At 39.6% G+C, this 17,000-nt stretch overlaps 1 protein-coding gene across 1 annotated transcript in view; it reads right to left on the reverse strand.

Moving 5' to 3' along the window:
* The window catches only part of plxna1a (plexin A1a), a 289,406-nt gene that overhangs the window by 223,694 nt on the left and 48,712 nt on the right, over positions 1–17,000 (reverse strand). The window contains exon 3 of the mRNA XM_051095762.1: positions 11,654–11,836. Within this exon, the coding sequence (XP_050951719.1) occupies positions 11,654–11,836 (183 nt within the window). The remainder of the gene's footprint in view (positions 1–11,653; positions 11,837–17,000) is intronic.

Raw genomic sequence — 17,000 nt, forward strand, 5'->3', positions numbered from 1 at the left:
GGACGCCTGACCATGAAAGAGCAGGACCGCTTGCATGTACGCTCCACACGGAGAGATTACTCTCCAGTCGCATGGCTCTCCACAGCCGGGATCGTTCCTCAACAATGGGCTGAAAGGGTCGGAGACTGACAGGGGCTTGTGTAGAGGGAGGAGGCTGTCGTCCAAAGCATTGAGAGGGACATCCTGATATCATGGACGGTGATCTTGCACCAATGAAGACATAATGAATGTTGGCACAGGGAGGGTCTACAGATGGAGCAATCCCTCATTTTCCCTCTCTTTGTCCTTCCCTCTTGTTTTGCGCTCGTTCTCACAGTTTTTAGAAGGAATTCTAAATCACTCAGCTGAGGAAAAATTCAAATGAAAGAATGGTTCGCTTTACAGATGTGGCCTCAATATCCCCAGGCTTCCTTTTATGACAGACTTACAATTCTGTTGAAACCAAATGTAAGTGTGTGTGTGTGTGACGATGAGTGTGTGTCCACTCCCTCTTCACCCCTCTGACTTTGAAACTCAAATGGAAAGGCTCACTCTTACATGCCGAGAGCTCCTAATTCAAGATTGCGAGTGGCTAGTGAGCATGCATATGAGTCCGGGCAGCAGGTGTGTTGTGCGTGTAAGCGAGCGCATGAGTGTGTGTGGGTTTGTGTCAAAGGGCCTCTCCGTCCTGATTGCAGGGGCCTCTCGAGGGACTTGATGCCTACTTGATAATCACTATGTCTGGAAGTGCTGAGGCCCCCAATAGCCCGTCTGAGGCCGGAACGGCCCGCTCTCCTTTACAGTGCAATGATTAGCATCTCAAGGGCTTCAAGAGAAACCAAGCCATGGAGGTCGCAAGAGACTGAGGTCTTTGATATGATAAACTCAACTCGAAAGCATCTTGCAATTCGAGAGGTTCAGACTTGAAATTCAGGAACCCAGCCTGATTTCATGAGAAAAAGTAACTGTTTACGAGTTGGCGACGGTTTGATTTGTATAAAAACACATGATTTTGGGGGGAAAATACTAAGCATGAAGCTCCACCCCTAAAACACAGAGTCTCAAAGGGATAGTTTACGCAAAATGAAAATTCTGACATTAATTACTTACCCTCATGTTGTTCCAAACCTGTAAGACTTTTGTTCATTTCGTTTCGGAACACAAATAATATATTTTTTGACCCTGCATAGACAAGGAACTGACACATTCAAGGCCCAGAAAAGTAGCAAGGATGACATTAAAATAGTTCAAACAGTGGTTCAAACTTAAAGTTGTGAAGTTATGAGAACACTTTTTGTGCGCAAAGAAAACTAAAATAACGACTTTATTCAACTATTCTCTTCCGTGTCAGTCTTCGACACGCATTCACAAGAGTACCACAACGCATGATTGTATACAAGGTGCAGTGCATCTGGGTTTTATGTCAGCTCTTGCATTATTTTTGTTTTCTTTGCACACAAAAAATATCCTCGCAGCTTCATAAAATTGAGGTTGGACCACTGTTGATACTATTTTATCAATGTTCTTACTAGGGCTGCTCTTGACTAAAAAATTTTCTAGACGACTAGTAGTTGCACGTTTAATAATAAACCACATAAATAATTATAATGAGCCTTTAATTGTGTACATAGCCTAAGCACACATACAGCTTGCCACAGCTTACAGGCAGATATAATAGCCTAATTATGAATGTGTCAGGGTCAAACAGCAAGGGAACTGCATTAACATCCAATACTTTATTGTTTAACTAATGTTTTCTTTGTTTTTGGCTTTGAGATGAAGTCAGAGACACTGACTTGTCATCGCCGTAGTAGTGATGCACCTGTATGCATGTTTCATATGGATTACATATCTGAGAATGTTTTCCATTTCAACTGATTAGGTAGACAATTCACTCTCCATAGAAATATTTTTTATGTCTGTAAGGCAAGTATACACAAAGTCTCGTACTCAAATTCACAGAGACCGAGACGGCAGAAAGCGCATCCTGTTTGCTTTCATTATTTTACAAAAGCGCAACGTTTTGTTGTTATTGTGAGTCCACACAAATTACACAAATGTACAGATTCTAAAGATGTATTACTTTTATCTGTATGACCAAAATGACGGAGTATTTTAAGTGCAAGTGACCGCACCAGCGCCACAGACACTTCAATAGTGAACATTTTTCTACGTTAACATTAGATTGAGTTACTACATACATCTTTCAGATGATTAACCATATTTGAGGCCGATAAATGATGGGCGAGCGTTTGGATGCGCTACCTGATGTACTGTATTACCACATAGACCAGCTGTTAACAATCTGTCTGACATCTGACATCTGTTTTTTCCAAGCCTCTTCTCGTCGACTATTAGGGGGCAGCCCTAGTTCATACTAGCTTTCTAGGCTTTGAACATTCCATGAAATAAAGAAAATCACAGTAGTTTGAAACAACATTTCAGTAAACTGACTACATTTACTTACAAAGAGACAGGCTTCTACAGGGTGGCTAAATATCCCTTAATGAAGCTTCAAAGCACCTAATCTCATACCAGAAGCTGCAGATTAGCCACCGTGGGCCTTGTGACACGATGGTGGCCACTTAAAAGAAGAATAAACCTGCAGAGACAGACACTCATTCATGATGCCGTGCCTGGCCAGCAGTCATGGGAAAGCTACTATCCGGTGTCTCCTGATTCTGTTGTTTTTCTTGGGTGGACAGATTTCCTTCCTGTGGAAACGGCGGGGAATAGAGGTGCTATGTTCTTTCTTGCCTTCAGGCATACATTCAGGGCCTATATGGTGTTATCTTACAAAAATACGCTAGTGCGGTACAGTTGCGTGATGAAAGGATTTCCGTTTGATTCCGCTTGAGTGAGAAAACCATCTGTGCGCACATACGTCGTGACATTTCAATCTTTAGGTATTGAACGATGTGAGGAACTCCGCTGAGCTTCACAAAAAGGTGGCAGACAGGATCGCTGTTCTTTCCCATAATCACTTGCAGCAAGTCTGTGGAGAAAATAAGGGTCTGGCAGCATTAAGAAGTCATTATCTTTAAAGTTCCAAGAAAGAACTTTCCTACCAAGTGTCATCTTCAAGACAGCGCTTGAAAGGAGGTCCCGGAGGGGCCAAACATATCGCCTCTGATCATGAAACGTAACAAACAGGGGAGCGCATTAGAATTCTGGAGGGCTGGCAGGACACTTGCGTGAGGTGCTTTCATAAACAGAGAGAGAGAGACGGAAGAGATGGCAGGCACCCCACATATGCAGATGAGATGCATGACACACTCAGTTTCCACAACAACGGAGCCCAAGGGAGAGCTGCCCTGGTGACAAAGGCTTTGGCAGCCTGAACACCAAGACCTCCTCGCAGACAGAGCTTCATCCAGTCATTCTTTGATCTGGGCTTTTAAGAACTCGCCGGAATAAGCACACAAAGTCTGTACTGACCCACCGCTGATTCACAGAAATGGCAAAATCTAATTTTCAAATTTTCAACCCTTACTGGTAACACTTCACTTGAAGCTTATAAACAGAATGCACTGTAAATGTATTCGTTATGCACTTTTAAACACTTACAATGTTGCATAGCGCACTTTATAATTAACTGCATGTTCTTGGAAATAGTTATAATACATCTTGAATGGTTAAAGTTTTTTTTGTTGGTTGGGTTGGTGTTTTAACGCCATGTCAACTTCCTTGGTGAACTTCTTTGCAATTAATAAGTTAGAATAATGTAAAAGAGCAATTTAACAAACCTAAATAAGTTAGGTTAAGATAAAAACTTTAAAAATGGATTCAGAAATGAATTTAAACCAGAACAACTTAATAAAATATGCTTAGATATACTGGACTGAATATGTCATGAACAGCATATCGCTGGATCTCCATTGGATATTAAGAGCTTGTTTATGATTTTAGAACAGCCTATTATGCATTGTAAAACGTTAAATCATGTTATGTGTTAAACTGTTATGTATTAGAATTTATTATACTCCTTAAAAATGTATTCATAATTATGGATTATAATGCATTAATATACATTATAATATTAAGACTTGCACAAGGAAAAGTGTATTATTTATATTAATATCAGTATGAATATAATCAATAACAATATATCAATAAAATACAACTATTTGAAAATCTGTAATTTGAGGGTGCAAAAAAAAAAAATCTTAGCAATGCATATTACTAATCAAATAGTAAGTTTTGATATATTTACAGTAGAAAATTTATAAAATATCCTAATGGAACATGAATTTTACTTAGTATCCTAATGATTAAATTTAACCGTGCTACTTATGACTGGTTTTGTGGTCCAAGGTCACAAATATTAATAAAAATACTATATTTTATACATTCTATTTTAAATACTATATTAATAGGTTACACTTGGCAATAAGGTTTAATTCATTAACCTTTTTTATTAATAAATACATTAAATCATTACATGTATTTATTCCTGTAGGCTAATGTTTTTTTATTTGTTTCCTTTTTATTGTTAATTCAAGCTAATTCTTAATAAATATTTAAAAATATATATATTTATACAACTTGCAATGTCAAAAATACATTAGTATATTTACAACTGAACATATTAAAAAAATAATAATATTTTTTTTTACTTTGGCTATTGCATTAACCAATTATAGTAAATTAAGCCACACCATAATGTATTAATTATTAATATCAAGTTCACTCATAAACAAAATATATTTCAGTAGAGAACGTGAGCGGTGTGCAAAATAGTTACAAATAATGCTAACAGTGCCTTAGCAAATACCACTAATATTTATTTATTCAAGCGAAGTGTTACGAATTGAATAAAACCAGTTTTAAAAATGTGTCCACATACTGTAAGTACAAATCTCATCTTTTCATGCATCACCCATCCGAACCGTCTTAGACGTTCAGCGTGATTGATGGACCCTCTGCAAATGTTCTGGCGGGACAGTCTGGGTGTACGGCCCCTACAAGTGTGGCATGTGCATGAGGGCAAACTGCAGGGATCGAGAGTTCAGTGTTAATACGTGTGACTGACCACAGTGAGCGCCGTGTCTGTTGTGATGAACGGACAGATGGCGCCAATGAGAGGAAGGGAAGCGAGCAGCTGCTTTGGCCCTTCGCTGCGGGTGGAGAATGGAGGCGTGTCCGCAGTTGTCAGACAACAGCGATGACGTCAGGGGCGGCCGCAGATGCCGTTGGGCGGGCAGCTGTCCTTCCCTGGCATCAGGTGAGGTTGTGCACAGTTGCACTGGACACAGCTGTGGCGAAAGCTGGCAAACAGTATCCCAGGAATGTAGCTGGTCACATCCTCTGTTGGCATCTGGTAATGATCAGACACACACACTGTGTCCGTAGCTCTGCTGGAGAGCGTGAGTGGCCTGCACACATCAGCGACCCACTGTTCCACTGCTGCGGGATGGAGTTGTGTCTGCATCCTGGATTTCCACAGCTGTCAAAGGAACACAGGCCACCTCATCGCAGCATTAAACAAATGAGGCAGAAAATGAGAGAATACCCAACATCACCGTCATTCACTTTACGGAGGTTCAAAGCACATAAACACAAGCTGTTTGGAGGGTGTATAAACTTTTACGCCAACACAGCGTCCTTTCCTCATATGATGATAGCTTATTGGCATTTGTTTCGTTTCGTAATAGCCCGAACAGGTTTATATACAATCGCCATCCATTACGGGCTAATTTTAGAGCCAGATTTTCCCCCCGGACTCGTAGGTTAAGTGCTACTCAAGGGCACTTCTAAGCAAAGTCAGGACTTTGGGAAAAAAAACTCTGCGAGCACCTGGTTAAAAGTGTGCTTTCCTCACAGATGTCCAATGAGCTTCATAGCCAGGGGCTCTTTCAATCAAACCCATCTGCCAGCGCTTAAAATGGCCACGCAGAGAACCAGCGAACTCCCTTGCTACCTTCTCCCTAGATATGCAGCTACCTTCTAAGGTGGCATGTTAACTGAATTTGAACCTCGTAATACTCTATATAACTCCACATGTGACACAAATAGCTCTTAAAGCACACTGGAGACTCAAGGTACAATGGACTCTGTTAGAGTCTAACATTAGCATGTTGCTAAGTTAATGACACGCTACAAGCATAATAATACCTAGCACACATAAATGAGTGAAAACAATCCAGAATGAAGGTCTCAATTTTTTGGTGAACTACCACTTTCAGAATCTGCAAAATGTTAATTATTTTACCAAAACAAGAGGGATCATACAAAATGCATGTTATTGTTTATTTGCTACTGACCTGAATACGATTTCACATAAAGAACATTTATATATAGTCCACAAGAGAAAATAATAGTTTAATTTATAAAAATAACCCCATTCAAAAGTTTACATCCCCTTGATTCTTAATACTGTGCTGTTACCTGAATTATCCACAGCTGCGTTTTTTTGTTTAGTGATAGTTGTTCATGAGTTCCTTGTTTGTCCTGAACAGTTAAACTGTCCGCTGTTCTTCAGAAAAATCCTTCAGGTCCCACAAATTGTTTGGTTTTCCAGAATTTTTGTGTATTTGAACCCTTTCCAACAATGACTGTATGATTTTGAGATCCAGCCGCCGGGGGGTGAAAACCTTTGAATTTAAAGATCAGGGTAAATTTAACTTATTTTGTATTCTGGGAAACATGTAACTATCTTCTGTAGCCTCAGAAGGGCAGTACTAAATTTAAAAAAAGATATTTAGGCAAAAAAGAAAAAAAAAAAAAAAAAAAAAACATTCTGTTCAAAAGTTTTCACCCCCGGCTCTTAATGCATTGTTTTTCCTTCTGGAGCATCAGTGCACATTTGAACCTCCTGTAATAGTCGCATATGAGTCCCTCAGAGATGGATCTCAAAATCATACAGTCATTGTTGGAAAGGGTTCAAATACACAAAAATGCTGGAAAACCAAAGAATTTGTCGGACATGAAAGATTGTTTTGAAGAACAGCAGGCGACTAGTTTAACTTTTCAGGACAAACCAGGGACTCATGAACAACTATCACTAAAAAAAAAAAAAACACAGCTGTGGATCATTCAGGTAAGGTTATGTGAAATATCTTATTCATGCCAGTACTAAATAAACAATAACATGCATTTTGAATAATCCCTCTATTTTGGTAAAATTATTAACACTTTGCATAGTCTGACGATCTTGACATTGACTCTAAATAGAGAAAATATCAATATTACGCTATGATAAATTTTGCATTTAGAACTGGGTTTTAGAATCCAGTCAGAAGACTGAGGCAGAAACAGAGTAATGAAATGATCAAGAGGATCTTTTATTTGTGCCTGAACAAGAACACCGGATTGATACAGATTGAGACAGGAACACGGGCACAGTGCCCGCTGTAAGAGAGAAGCTGGATGTGACATTTATTGTGTCTGTGAGTGAGAAAGAGAATAAAATGAACAGCAATTCTGTACTGGCACAGATACAGCTTCACTTTGACAATGAGAATGTTAGCTGCTAAGAAAAGTCACCACAGAAGAAAAACCACAATTACGACATGCTACAGTCCGTCTTCCTCTGATTTGTCCCTCGCAAGCGTGACGCTTCATAACACCCCTCGGAGCGAATGACCATGCAACAAACTTCTGAGGACGTTCTTTGCAGCTCGCTCCCTAATCACTGCCACCAATCACGGCTTCCGACTTTCCCGCCGAGGACTACAAGATGTTGTCAATCATTAATCGTTCTCAATCAGGCGAGATTTCCACAAGGAGAAATCACTTCCTGCCGCGACAAAGCACCCCCCCAACCACCCCACAAGCCTTCCTTCTTGCTCATTGCTTCCAAATGTTATCTGTAATTACCATTCGCTCGGCAAATTAGCTCAAATCAGATCATGCTTCTTAATTAAAGTGACATTTCGGAAGTGGAGGGGGTACACGTGTGGCTGCGCTAACATGCTAATTAGCCACGCTAACGTGCTAAATGATAAGTGACCTGTAGCCACTAGCATTTAACGTCTCCAAGGGAGATCTTCCCTCGGATCGGACCTGCAGAGGCGGGTAGGTGGACATTACATGAACGTGACTGACTGGTTATTCACAAGCACCTTAATTGGCAGTAGCAGCATGAGTCACAAGTTCATGACTAAAAAGATGCCGGGAATTGACCACATGCCGGTTAGCAAGTTAGCTCTGCCAGTGCACACAGGTAAATAGAGCTTAGATTCATGGCTTGCTAACAAATGATCTCATTCAAGGCATTTTCAACCTGCTGTCTTCATTTGAGAGCCCGTTAAGCTTAGGCTTGATGTTGGGGGATACAGCAGATGTCAAGAAGACCAGCATATTTATGAACAGAGGATTTTTTTATGGAGATTTTCAGTCCTGTGAACCCCAATAGTGAATTCAATCAAATCAGTGACACTGACCTCCTGTGCACCGGCCCCACAGGAGCCACATTTTTTTTTAGCAGGGTCACACAATACATCTCATAAGCACATATGCACATGTGTAAATCTCACTGCCTTCAGAAACTCACTCTACATAATACATCTGCATAATAAATAATAAACCTATTTCACACACACACTCAACAAGAACTCCTTGACTTAACATTTTTGATCAATTTAATGCATCCTAGGCAAATGAAAGTATCTATTTATTTAAAAAAAAAACATAAACAACAGAACATAAGATAACATAAGAACGAGCGAACGAACAAACGACAGATCAAACAAATGACAGATTGAACAAACAATCGATAGGTAGAAGAAACAATAGAACAAAATACTCATAGTAAGATATATCGTAGATCGCAGAACAATAAAAACGTAAGAGAGCGATAGATAGAACAATAGAACGATAGATAGATAGATATGAATGATAGATATATACGAATGATAGAAAAAACGATAGAGCGATAGATAGAACGATAGATAGATGATAGATAGATAGATAGATAGATAGATAGATAGATAGATAGATAGATGATAGACAGACAGATAGATAGATACGAATGAGAGAACGTTCGAACGAACGATAGAACGTTCAAACAAACGATAGAACGTTCAAACAAACGATTGAATGTTTGAACAAATAATAGAACGATCGAACGAAGGATAGATAGACCGATAGAACGAGCGATTAAGCAAAAGATAGATAGAACAATCTAACAAACGAACGAAGAACAATATATAGAGCGATCAAATGAATGATAGATAAAAACCATAGAACAATAGAACAAACAGTAGATAGAACAATAGAATAAAAGAACGATAGATAGAACTAAAGATAGAATGAAAGACAGAATGAACAACTGATAAAATGAACAACTGATAGATAAAATGGACGACAGAACAAATTATAGACAAAATGAACCAAAGACAGAAAGAATGAACAATAGATACAACAAATCTTAGACAGAAGGAATGGCAGATAAAGCAAGACAAATAACATTACCATTATTCATTATTTGAGCATACAACACACATAAATGACACCTGATGAGTCAAAAATAATGACTGAGAAAGTAAGAGGTAAAACTTAAAAACACCACTTCAACTTAAACCAAACAATCTTCCATGTCACAGTCTCAAAGCCAGTCATGGGTATTTGCTTCACAAACATTAACACACACACACACACATACTCGTACAGCTGTCTGCAGCCACTAAGATTTAAGCCCCTGATTATATATTCATACAGATGAATCAATAAGGCCTCGCAGCAACTGGAAGACTAGAGGAATTACAATGAGCCCACGTCAATAGACTACAGCTTTACATTTCATTAGGGCCAGACCCACACTTTAGCACTAAATGAATAGCAATAAAACAGCACCGCCGGCACCAACGCACACCCAAGATCTAGAGCTGGCCCGTCTCATGCAGCTCGCCCCTTGAGAGACATATCTGGCAACTAGACTGGCTGAGTTGGTTGAACAGTGAAAGAGACCGGAACTGGAAGCCGGTAAGAGACATGCACATGATTGGTACTCAATTATCCGATGCATAACATTAACATATGAAGAGTTTCGTTGCAAAACGAGATATATCCATTTTGAGAAATGTTGGTTATTTGACATTATTATTTAAGACATCAACAGTCAAGTTCATTCACAATTTTTGTACATTAAACTATTACTTGAGCTCAGTGAAGGCCAGGGACACAATATTTTTCAAATCCACGATATTTTTTATTTAATTTTATGTCCATAAATAGTTCATAAATAAGTCAAAAACCATGCCAAAATGCAACATATTTATCTTAACATTGTCAAACATCTTAAATTGGTTAAAAAAAACAATACATCATAAATATATGGAATAGTATATACAAAGATTGATTAATAATAATACGATTCTGAGTTAGTTTTGGCCAGAACACAACATAACATAACATACCTTTTTTTTTTTTTTTTTGCAAAACGCTATAAACGTAGCCTACGTGACTGACAGCTCGCCTACAGTATAAACAATTAAATGGTAAACGTTTTTAGTTAGCCTATTGAATCCTCTTTTTAAAAATGTTTTTTGTTTTGATATTATCGTTAAATCAATGAGCAAACTCGGAGCACTTCACCGGCATTGACTCTCTTCCCAGGGGATGCTGAGCATTTTCATCTTCTGCCTCCTTCCTCTTCTCACCTCTTCCTGATCCTGACGTCTGTCCTAACCACCGCAGCATTTTGATTTTAGCTTATTTCGCTGTCCAGCTCAGTCCTCTTTGCTCATCCGATATTTCCTATTTCTTGTTTGTATTTTCGCGCTCTTGTCGTCGTTGATTGGACCCGCAAACCGAAGCGTACAGTATCTGCGCGCTGCTGCCAATAGGTATCTAAAACGTCACCCGTAGTGTAGTGTTCATGTGAAATGTAGGACGGAGGGGACAAACGACCCAGAGCGTCTCTGACATGATTTGCATGATTGGCTCATGCATCACCGGCCAAACTGGCTGGTAAGTCTTTATCAATAAGCGCCAAAATGATTTTTAACCCGCATTTGGCGGGTTGGCGGGTGTTAATTTCGAACCCTGGTTATATCGCACTTTGTAAAGAAACTGGTCTGGCGGATATCGCGTTTTGTGAAAAAATACATTTTATAGGAGGCCTAAAATGTACATTCTTAAATTTTATTAATGGCAGCAATTCACACATAGATTAAGGTACATCTGAACAGTGATTTCCAATAATAAAATGCAAATGTCAAAAAATGGCGTTTATCGCGTTTTGCAACCAAACTCTTCATATGTACATACACCTTTCTAGCATTCACCTTATTAGGAACCTAGACACACACACTATATTTGCACACGGGCCATTGATTTCTGTCTAATGACACAGGCAGTGCCGTCCGGCTCGGGGGCCGCTACAGGAAGAGCAAGACGGAGGAGAAATGTGATTCCAATGATGGGATATCATTCGACATCCGCTGATCTCCCCTCACCACCCCCGCGTGCAGCCTATATCCAGCCAGCGGTTTAGACATCACACAGGGGTCATATACAAGGACTGAGACAGGATTACTGCATACTTCAGCACAAGCATGTTTGTGTAGAAGTGTGTGTGCATGTGCTTCGTTTTCAAATTCTTGAGAGCGTCTATCGGTATATTAATACAAAGTAAAAAAGACACCATCCCAAAACCTTTATGAGCTACCTCAACCTCAAATTAACACATGTAATTGCTTTACCACAACCAAAAATGAAGCATGCAACTCACCTTCTTCATTCTGCCGCTACGGGTGCCGGTAAAGGCTACGGTGTGGCCACGGTAATCATACGCCGCCACAGACGTCATTCCGTCGTCTTTGTCCAAGAATAAAGGAATCCCCTCAATTGTAGTAGTGCCCCCTAGAGGTTGGTTGAAGTCCTGGCCACAAAAGTTGTCATCTATCTGCAGAGGCTATGGAGAGAGATAAAAAAAAAAGCAGAGTTATTCGAGTAGTTACTGAGTGGGAGTTGGCCGATATGGCATTTTCACTCGTCTTAATCTTCTGCAATACCAATCCATTGCTCAATATTCCTTTGGGTCATTAAAGGCCATATACTGTATTTTCTGTGCTAATGAATCAGCTAGAGGCCCACACTCATATAGACATATCGCAAGATGAGTCCCTGTGCTTGTGGCGCTCGAAGAACGGTCAGAAAATATAGAGGACCTGAGGGAAAATCATTCTCGGCTTTTTACTCCTTTGTATGGAAAAACTGCTAACACGGACATGGCTAACACCAAATGTCGCATGCAATTCAAACGCACACACGATCCCTAATCGTCCCACACAAAGACGACCTCACAATGCACAAAGTGTCCCGGGAGACGTCCTCCCCGCTCTGGCCGACAGACTGGGCTCATTAGCAGAGACAAAAGTGGCCATGACCCCCACTGCCCCGCATTGCTGCCCAACGGTGCCCCTCATTCTTCACCCAGCGAGGGGTGCCACTGCTGCCAAGGATGACCCGTTCCAGGCAGCGGGAAGGATATTCAGGCTCGCAAACACTGTAGCGGACCAGTGCTGTGCCCTACAACACAAGAGAGCACGTCCTTTCCTAAACCCCTGGGGGATGTCGGGATTTGCTCTGGAAATAGAACGAACAGAAGGGGATTGGACAAACAGACCAAGTGCATCCCTAAGGTTAGCAACCGTCTGGGTTACACCGACCCACCATGCACCTACTGTAATTACAGTCGGCTTGCACTCAGGTGCGAGAAGGACTAATCTCCAGAGAGAAAACGTTTGTTGCTCACCGTTCGCAGTTATTGCCGCTAGGTGTTATTCTCAGTTAGATGAGGAAACATTATGTTGGCAGAGTTAATGACGCTGGTAATGGCGGTTAATGCAAGCCAACCAATGATGCTGGAAATACCACTTGCGTTAGCAAAGCTCGGAAAGTGCTGGCAAAGACAAGGTCGTGGGGACAAACTACGCCTAATGGCGTGTGCCGAGCGGATGAATCCAGCCTGGATAACGGCAATGCCCCCGGTGAGTCAGAGATGTGCAAAATTCAGAATTAAAGAACTGAAATGTCACAGCAAGTTGAACTGAAATGACAGGAAGGGGAATTTACTGAATTGCAATTTAAAGAAATTCAGCAAAGGTGATACATCTAATCATCCATCAGTCCATCTATTCTGTCCATTCATCCATCCATCTATCTGTCCACCTATCTATCCATCTATGCATCCATCCGTCCAACTATCTATCCATCTATACATCCATCCATCCACCTCTCTATTCATCTATCTATCCATCCACCTATCTATCCATCTATCCATCACCTTTCTATATGTCCATTTGTCCACCTCTCTATCCATTGACCTGTCCATCTGTCCACCTCTCCATCCATCGATCTGTCCATCTGTCCACCTCTCTATCCATTGACCTGTCCATCCGTCCACCTCTCTATCATCAATCTGTCCATCTCTCCACTTCTCCATCCATCCATCCGTCTACCTATCCATCCATCTCTGTCCATCCATTCACATATCTATCCATCTATCCGTCCATCCATCCACCTATCTATCATCTAAGTCCATCCGTCCACCTATCTATCATCTATCTGTCCATCGATCTGTCCATCCATCCACCTATCTATCCGTCTATCTGTCTATTCATCCACCTATCTATCCATCTGTCCATCCACCTATGTATCTGTCCATCCGTCCACCTATCTGTTCATCTATCCATCCATCGATCCATCCACCTATCCATCTTTCTGTCTGCCTCTCTATCGATCTATCTGTTCATTGGTCCACCCATCTATCCATCCACCTTTCCGTCCATCTATGTGTCCATTCGTCCTCCTATCTATCCATCAATCCGTCCATCTATCCATCCATCCGTCAGCCCAACTACCTATCCATCCATTCGTCCACCTATCCATCTATCTGTCCATCTGTCCACCTATCTATCCATCCATCTGTCTCTCCATCTGTCCATCTTTCTTTCTATCTGTCCATCTGTCCACCCTTCTTTCCATCTATTCATCCATCTATTTGTCCATCCGTCCACCTTTCTATCCATCTATTCATCCATCCACCCATCTATCTACCTCTCCACCTATCTATCTGTCTATCAACAGTATCTGTCCATCTACCCGTCCATCCATCCATCCATCCATCCTCACCCTGTTTGCTACCTTTATTCACAAGAAAATGCTACATAGGTATATGGGTATATCACTAAACAAGCATATTTAAACACACAGCCAACCTACAAATCAAATACACTGCTGAAATATACACTTTCTATTCAGCATCCCATTTGAAGAACTGCAGAAATAACAGGGCAGCCACCCATAGCCAGTGACCGCGACCGGCAACGATGCGTATCTATCAGAGGTTCTACAGTATGCCTTATGCAGATTTCTTTTTCCCCCTCCTTAACTCAAATTACAACCTCATTTTGGGACAAAAGGAGAGGAAACGATGACTAAACAAGGCTGAAAGGTGCACTGGCCACAATTGTCCGGTGCAAAATATTTTCAGTGGGAGGGGAAGGGAGGAGAGGCATGTCCTGACCCAAGAAGAAATCTCATCTCTCCCATAAATCTCGAGTTTCAGAGCAGAGCGTTAAGAGACACGGACATGTTAACAAGTTAAAGACAGACACCATGCGACCGCAATTTCTTGGGCTGGACTGAGACTGTCATCTTCAATATCCGTGGAACGTGAGGGGGATGACAGCTGAGATGGAAGTGGGCCGAAATGCCTCTGACAGGCTGGACAGGAAGGAGATGCCACAGAATCCAGTCAGAGAGTATGAACCTCAAAAACTTAAATGAACCCATCTGTGCTGCTTCCACTGAGGATCAAACTGACCCTACATAATAAATCACAGCACATTTGCACATTTTCCTTCAACAATGAATCACACGCTAACAACAAACCTCAAAAAGACTCAATTCTAACTGCGTTATTTACACATTTTGGAATTGGATGTTCAAAACTCAAAAGTTAATCTTAAAGAGAGAAAAAACATTTATTTGAAAAATATCCTTGCCTTTCTGAATGAAGACTGGTGCTATCAAGCCCCAAAAGGCACCATAAAGGTATTATAAAAGTGATTCATACAACTTCTGCATTATTCCAAGACTACTGAAGTCATACAATAGTTTTTATGAGGAACAGACAAAAATTATTGCTAGCGACTGATAAAACTACCCTCCAGTGAGAGGCTGACTGCTACAACTGAATCGCTGAGTCAGTGGATTGAACTCAATAACTGGATCAGTCTGATTTGTGAAAGAACCATTTAGATTGGCTTTGTGAACTGGATCTACTGATTCCCTGTAAAGATCTTATTAAAACAAAAACTCATTCACACATCAAACATCATTACTTCTCTTATGAACATAAGGATAGCTAAAGTACACGACAGTAAATAACGCCTGTCAAAACACTGACGTACGACTTAAGAAAACTTGAAATATAGCAGAAGAGTCATATGAACTTATGGTAGCTTGGAGCCTAACAGCATCAGCCCTCATTTACGTTCATTACATAAAGAAGGCCCAGGGTGTTTACCTAAAAAAATTCAACTTTCACAGAAGAAAGTAAGCCATACATGTTTGGAACGACATGAGGATGAGTAAATATCAACAGAATGTTCAGTTTTGGGTGAACTATCCCTATAAGTTGCAGTAAATCTGTCTACAATCTAAAAATACCGCTCAACAGCATGGAAGGTTTAACACAAGGAGGCTGTTGTGTAAATGTATTATCTAATAAAAACTCTTATATGAAGCTACTACCCACAATTCTGAGTAATGCCTGGTTGATTCTGAATCGCTGATGACTAAGCACAAACCTCAAAGTGTCCTGATTTCAAGTTAGTGACCCAATGCAGACCAGTGGGAAACAGGAATGTGACGCTAACTCACCTCTGCTCACACACACACACATACACCAGAGAGCAGCTGTAATCCTTATGTCTTATCGTTACACCATCTGATCGATCTTACAGCAGACACGATCCAACTCCCTTTTCTATCAGTCCATCTCTTTCTTTTCCTGCTCTTTCTCTATTCGTTCAATGATAGCCTTAGGGATCGATGAGGGAGGCAGGGCTTGACAGAGGGGGATGTGATAGACAGACGCGTCCCAAAGGGTTAATCTGGCAGCGGGTTTTAGAGACGCCGCAGGCCTGATCCAGAGAAACAGACACCTGACAGGTATTTTGGGAGAACATTCACAGGACAGATACAAAGTTCTCAGTCCTGTTTTTAAGAGCTAAATACAGTTATGTTCACACTCCACTCCTCGCTTTTTTTTTTTTTTTTAGGGAGATTTTTCATGACTCAAACTCATACTTTTAAAACTAACAACTATGGTTACAAAAAAGGATGAGTCTACACATATGAATAAATACCGAATTTTTGGCGTTATAGTTACAGAAAAAAAAAGGATTTGGCTTTGGTTATTCATTCATATTTATTTGTTCATCATTTTGTAATTCTTTAGTGTATATATATATATATAGTCCACATATATGAATATATACAGAATTTATTATTTTATATATAGCAGTTGTAATATAAATGTGTGTGTATAAAATTGTGCATACAAAATTATATAAACAAAAATATATAATTATCATGGTTTTATAATTCATAATTTAGAGTTCATAATTTTATTTATAACATATTTATAAATTGCATGCATAAAAATACAATGCATATAAATAACAATATATTTATAAATATTATAATACATTTTTTTATTATTTTTTCAATACATTTTATAACTGTCAGTTTTAGAATTAAGTTATAATAACAGTTTATATTATATTTACAATATTTTTTATAAATGGTAAGTATTTATATACATATAAATAATATTACATTTTATTTTTACTACACACTATTTAAAAAAATGATAAGAATTAAATTAATTCATAAAATTAATTTATAATACATTGTAATATATAATAAAAGTTTGATTATTTTAAAATATGCATTTATAATAGGAATACTGTAATGTTCAATTGTATTTTAAATATAAATTAATATTTAATATACTTACTTATTTAATATCACACATTAAAAACACTGACAAATAACTATACATT

The sequence above is a fragment of the Labeo rohita genome, chromosome 23 (genome assembly GCF_022985175.1).
Source record: "Labeo rohita strain BAU-BD-2019 chromosome 23, IGBB_LRoh.1.0, whole genome shotgun sequence".
In the NCBI taxonomy this organism is placed as follows: domain Eukaryota; kingdom Metazoa; phylum Chordata; class Actinopteri; order Cypriniformes; family Cyprinidae; genus Labeo; species Labeo rohita.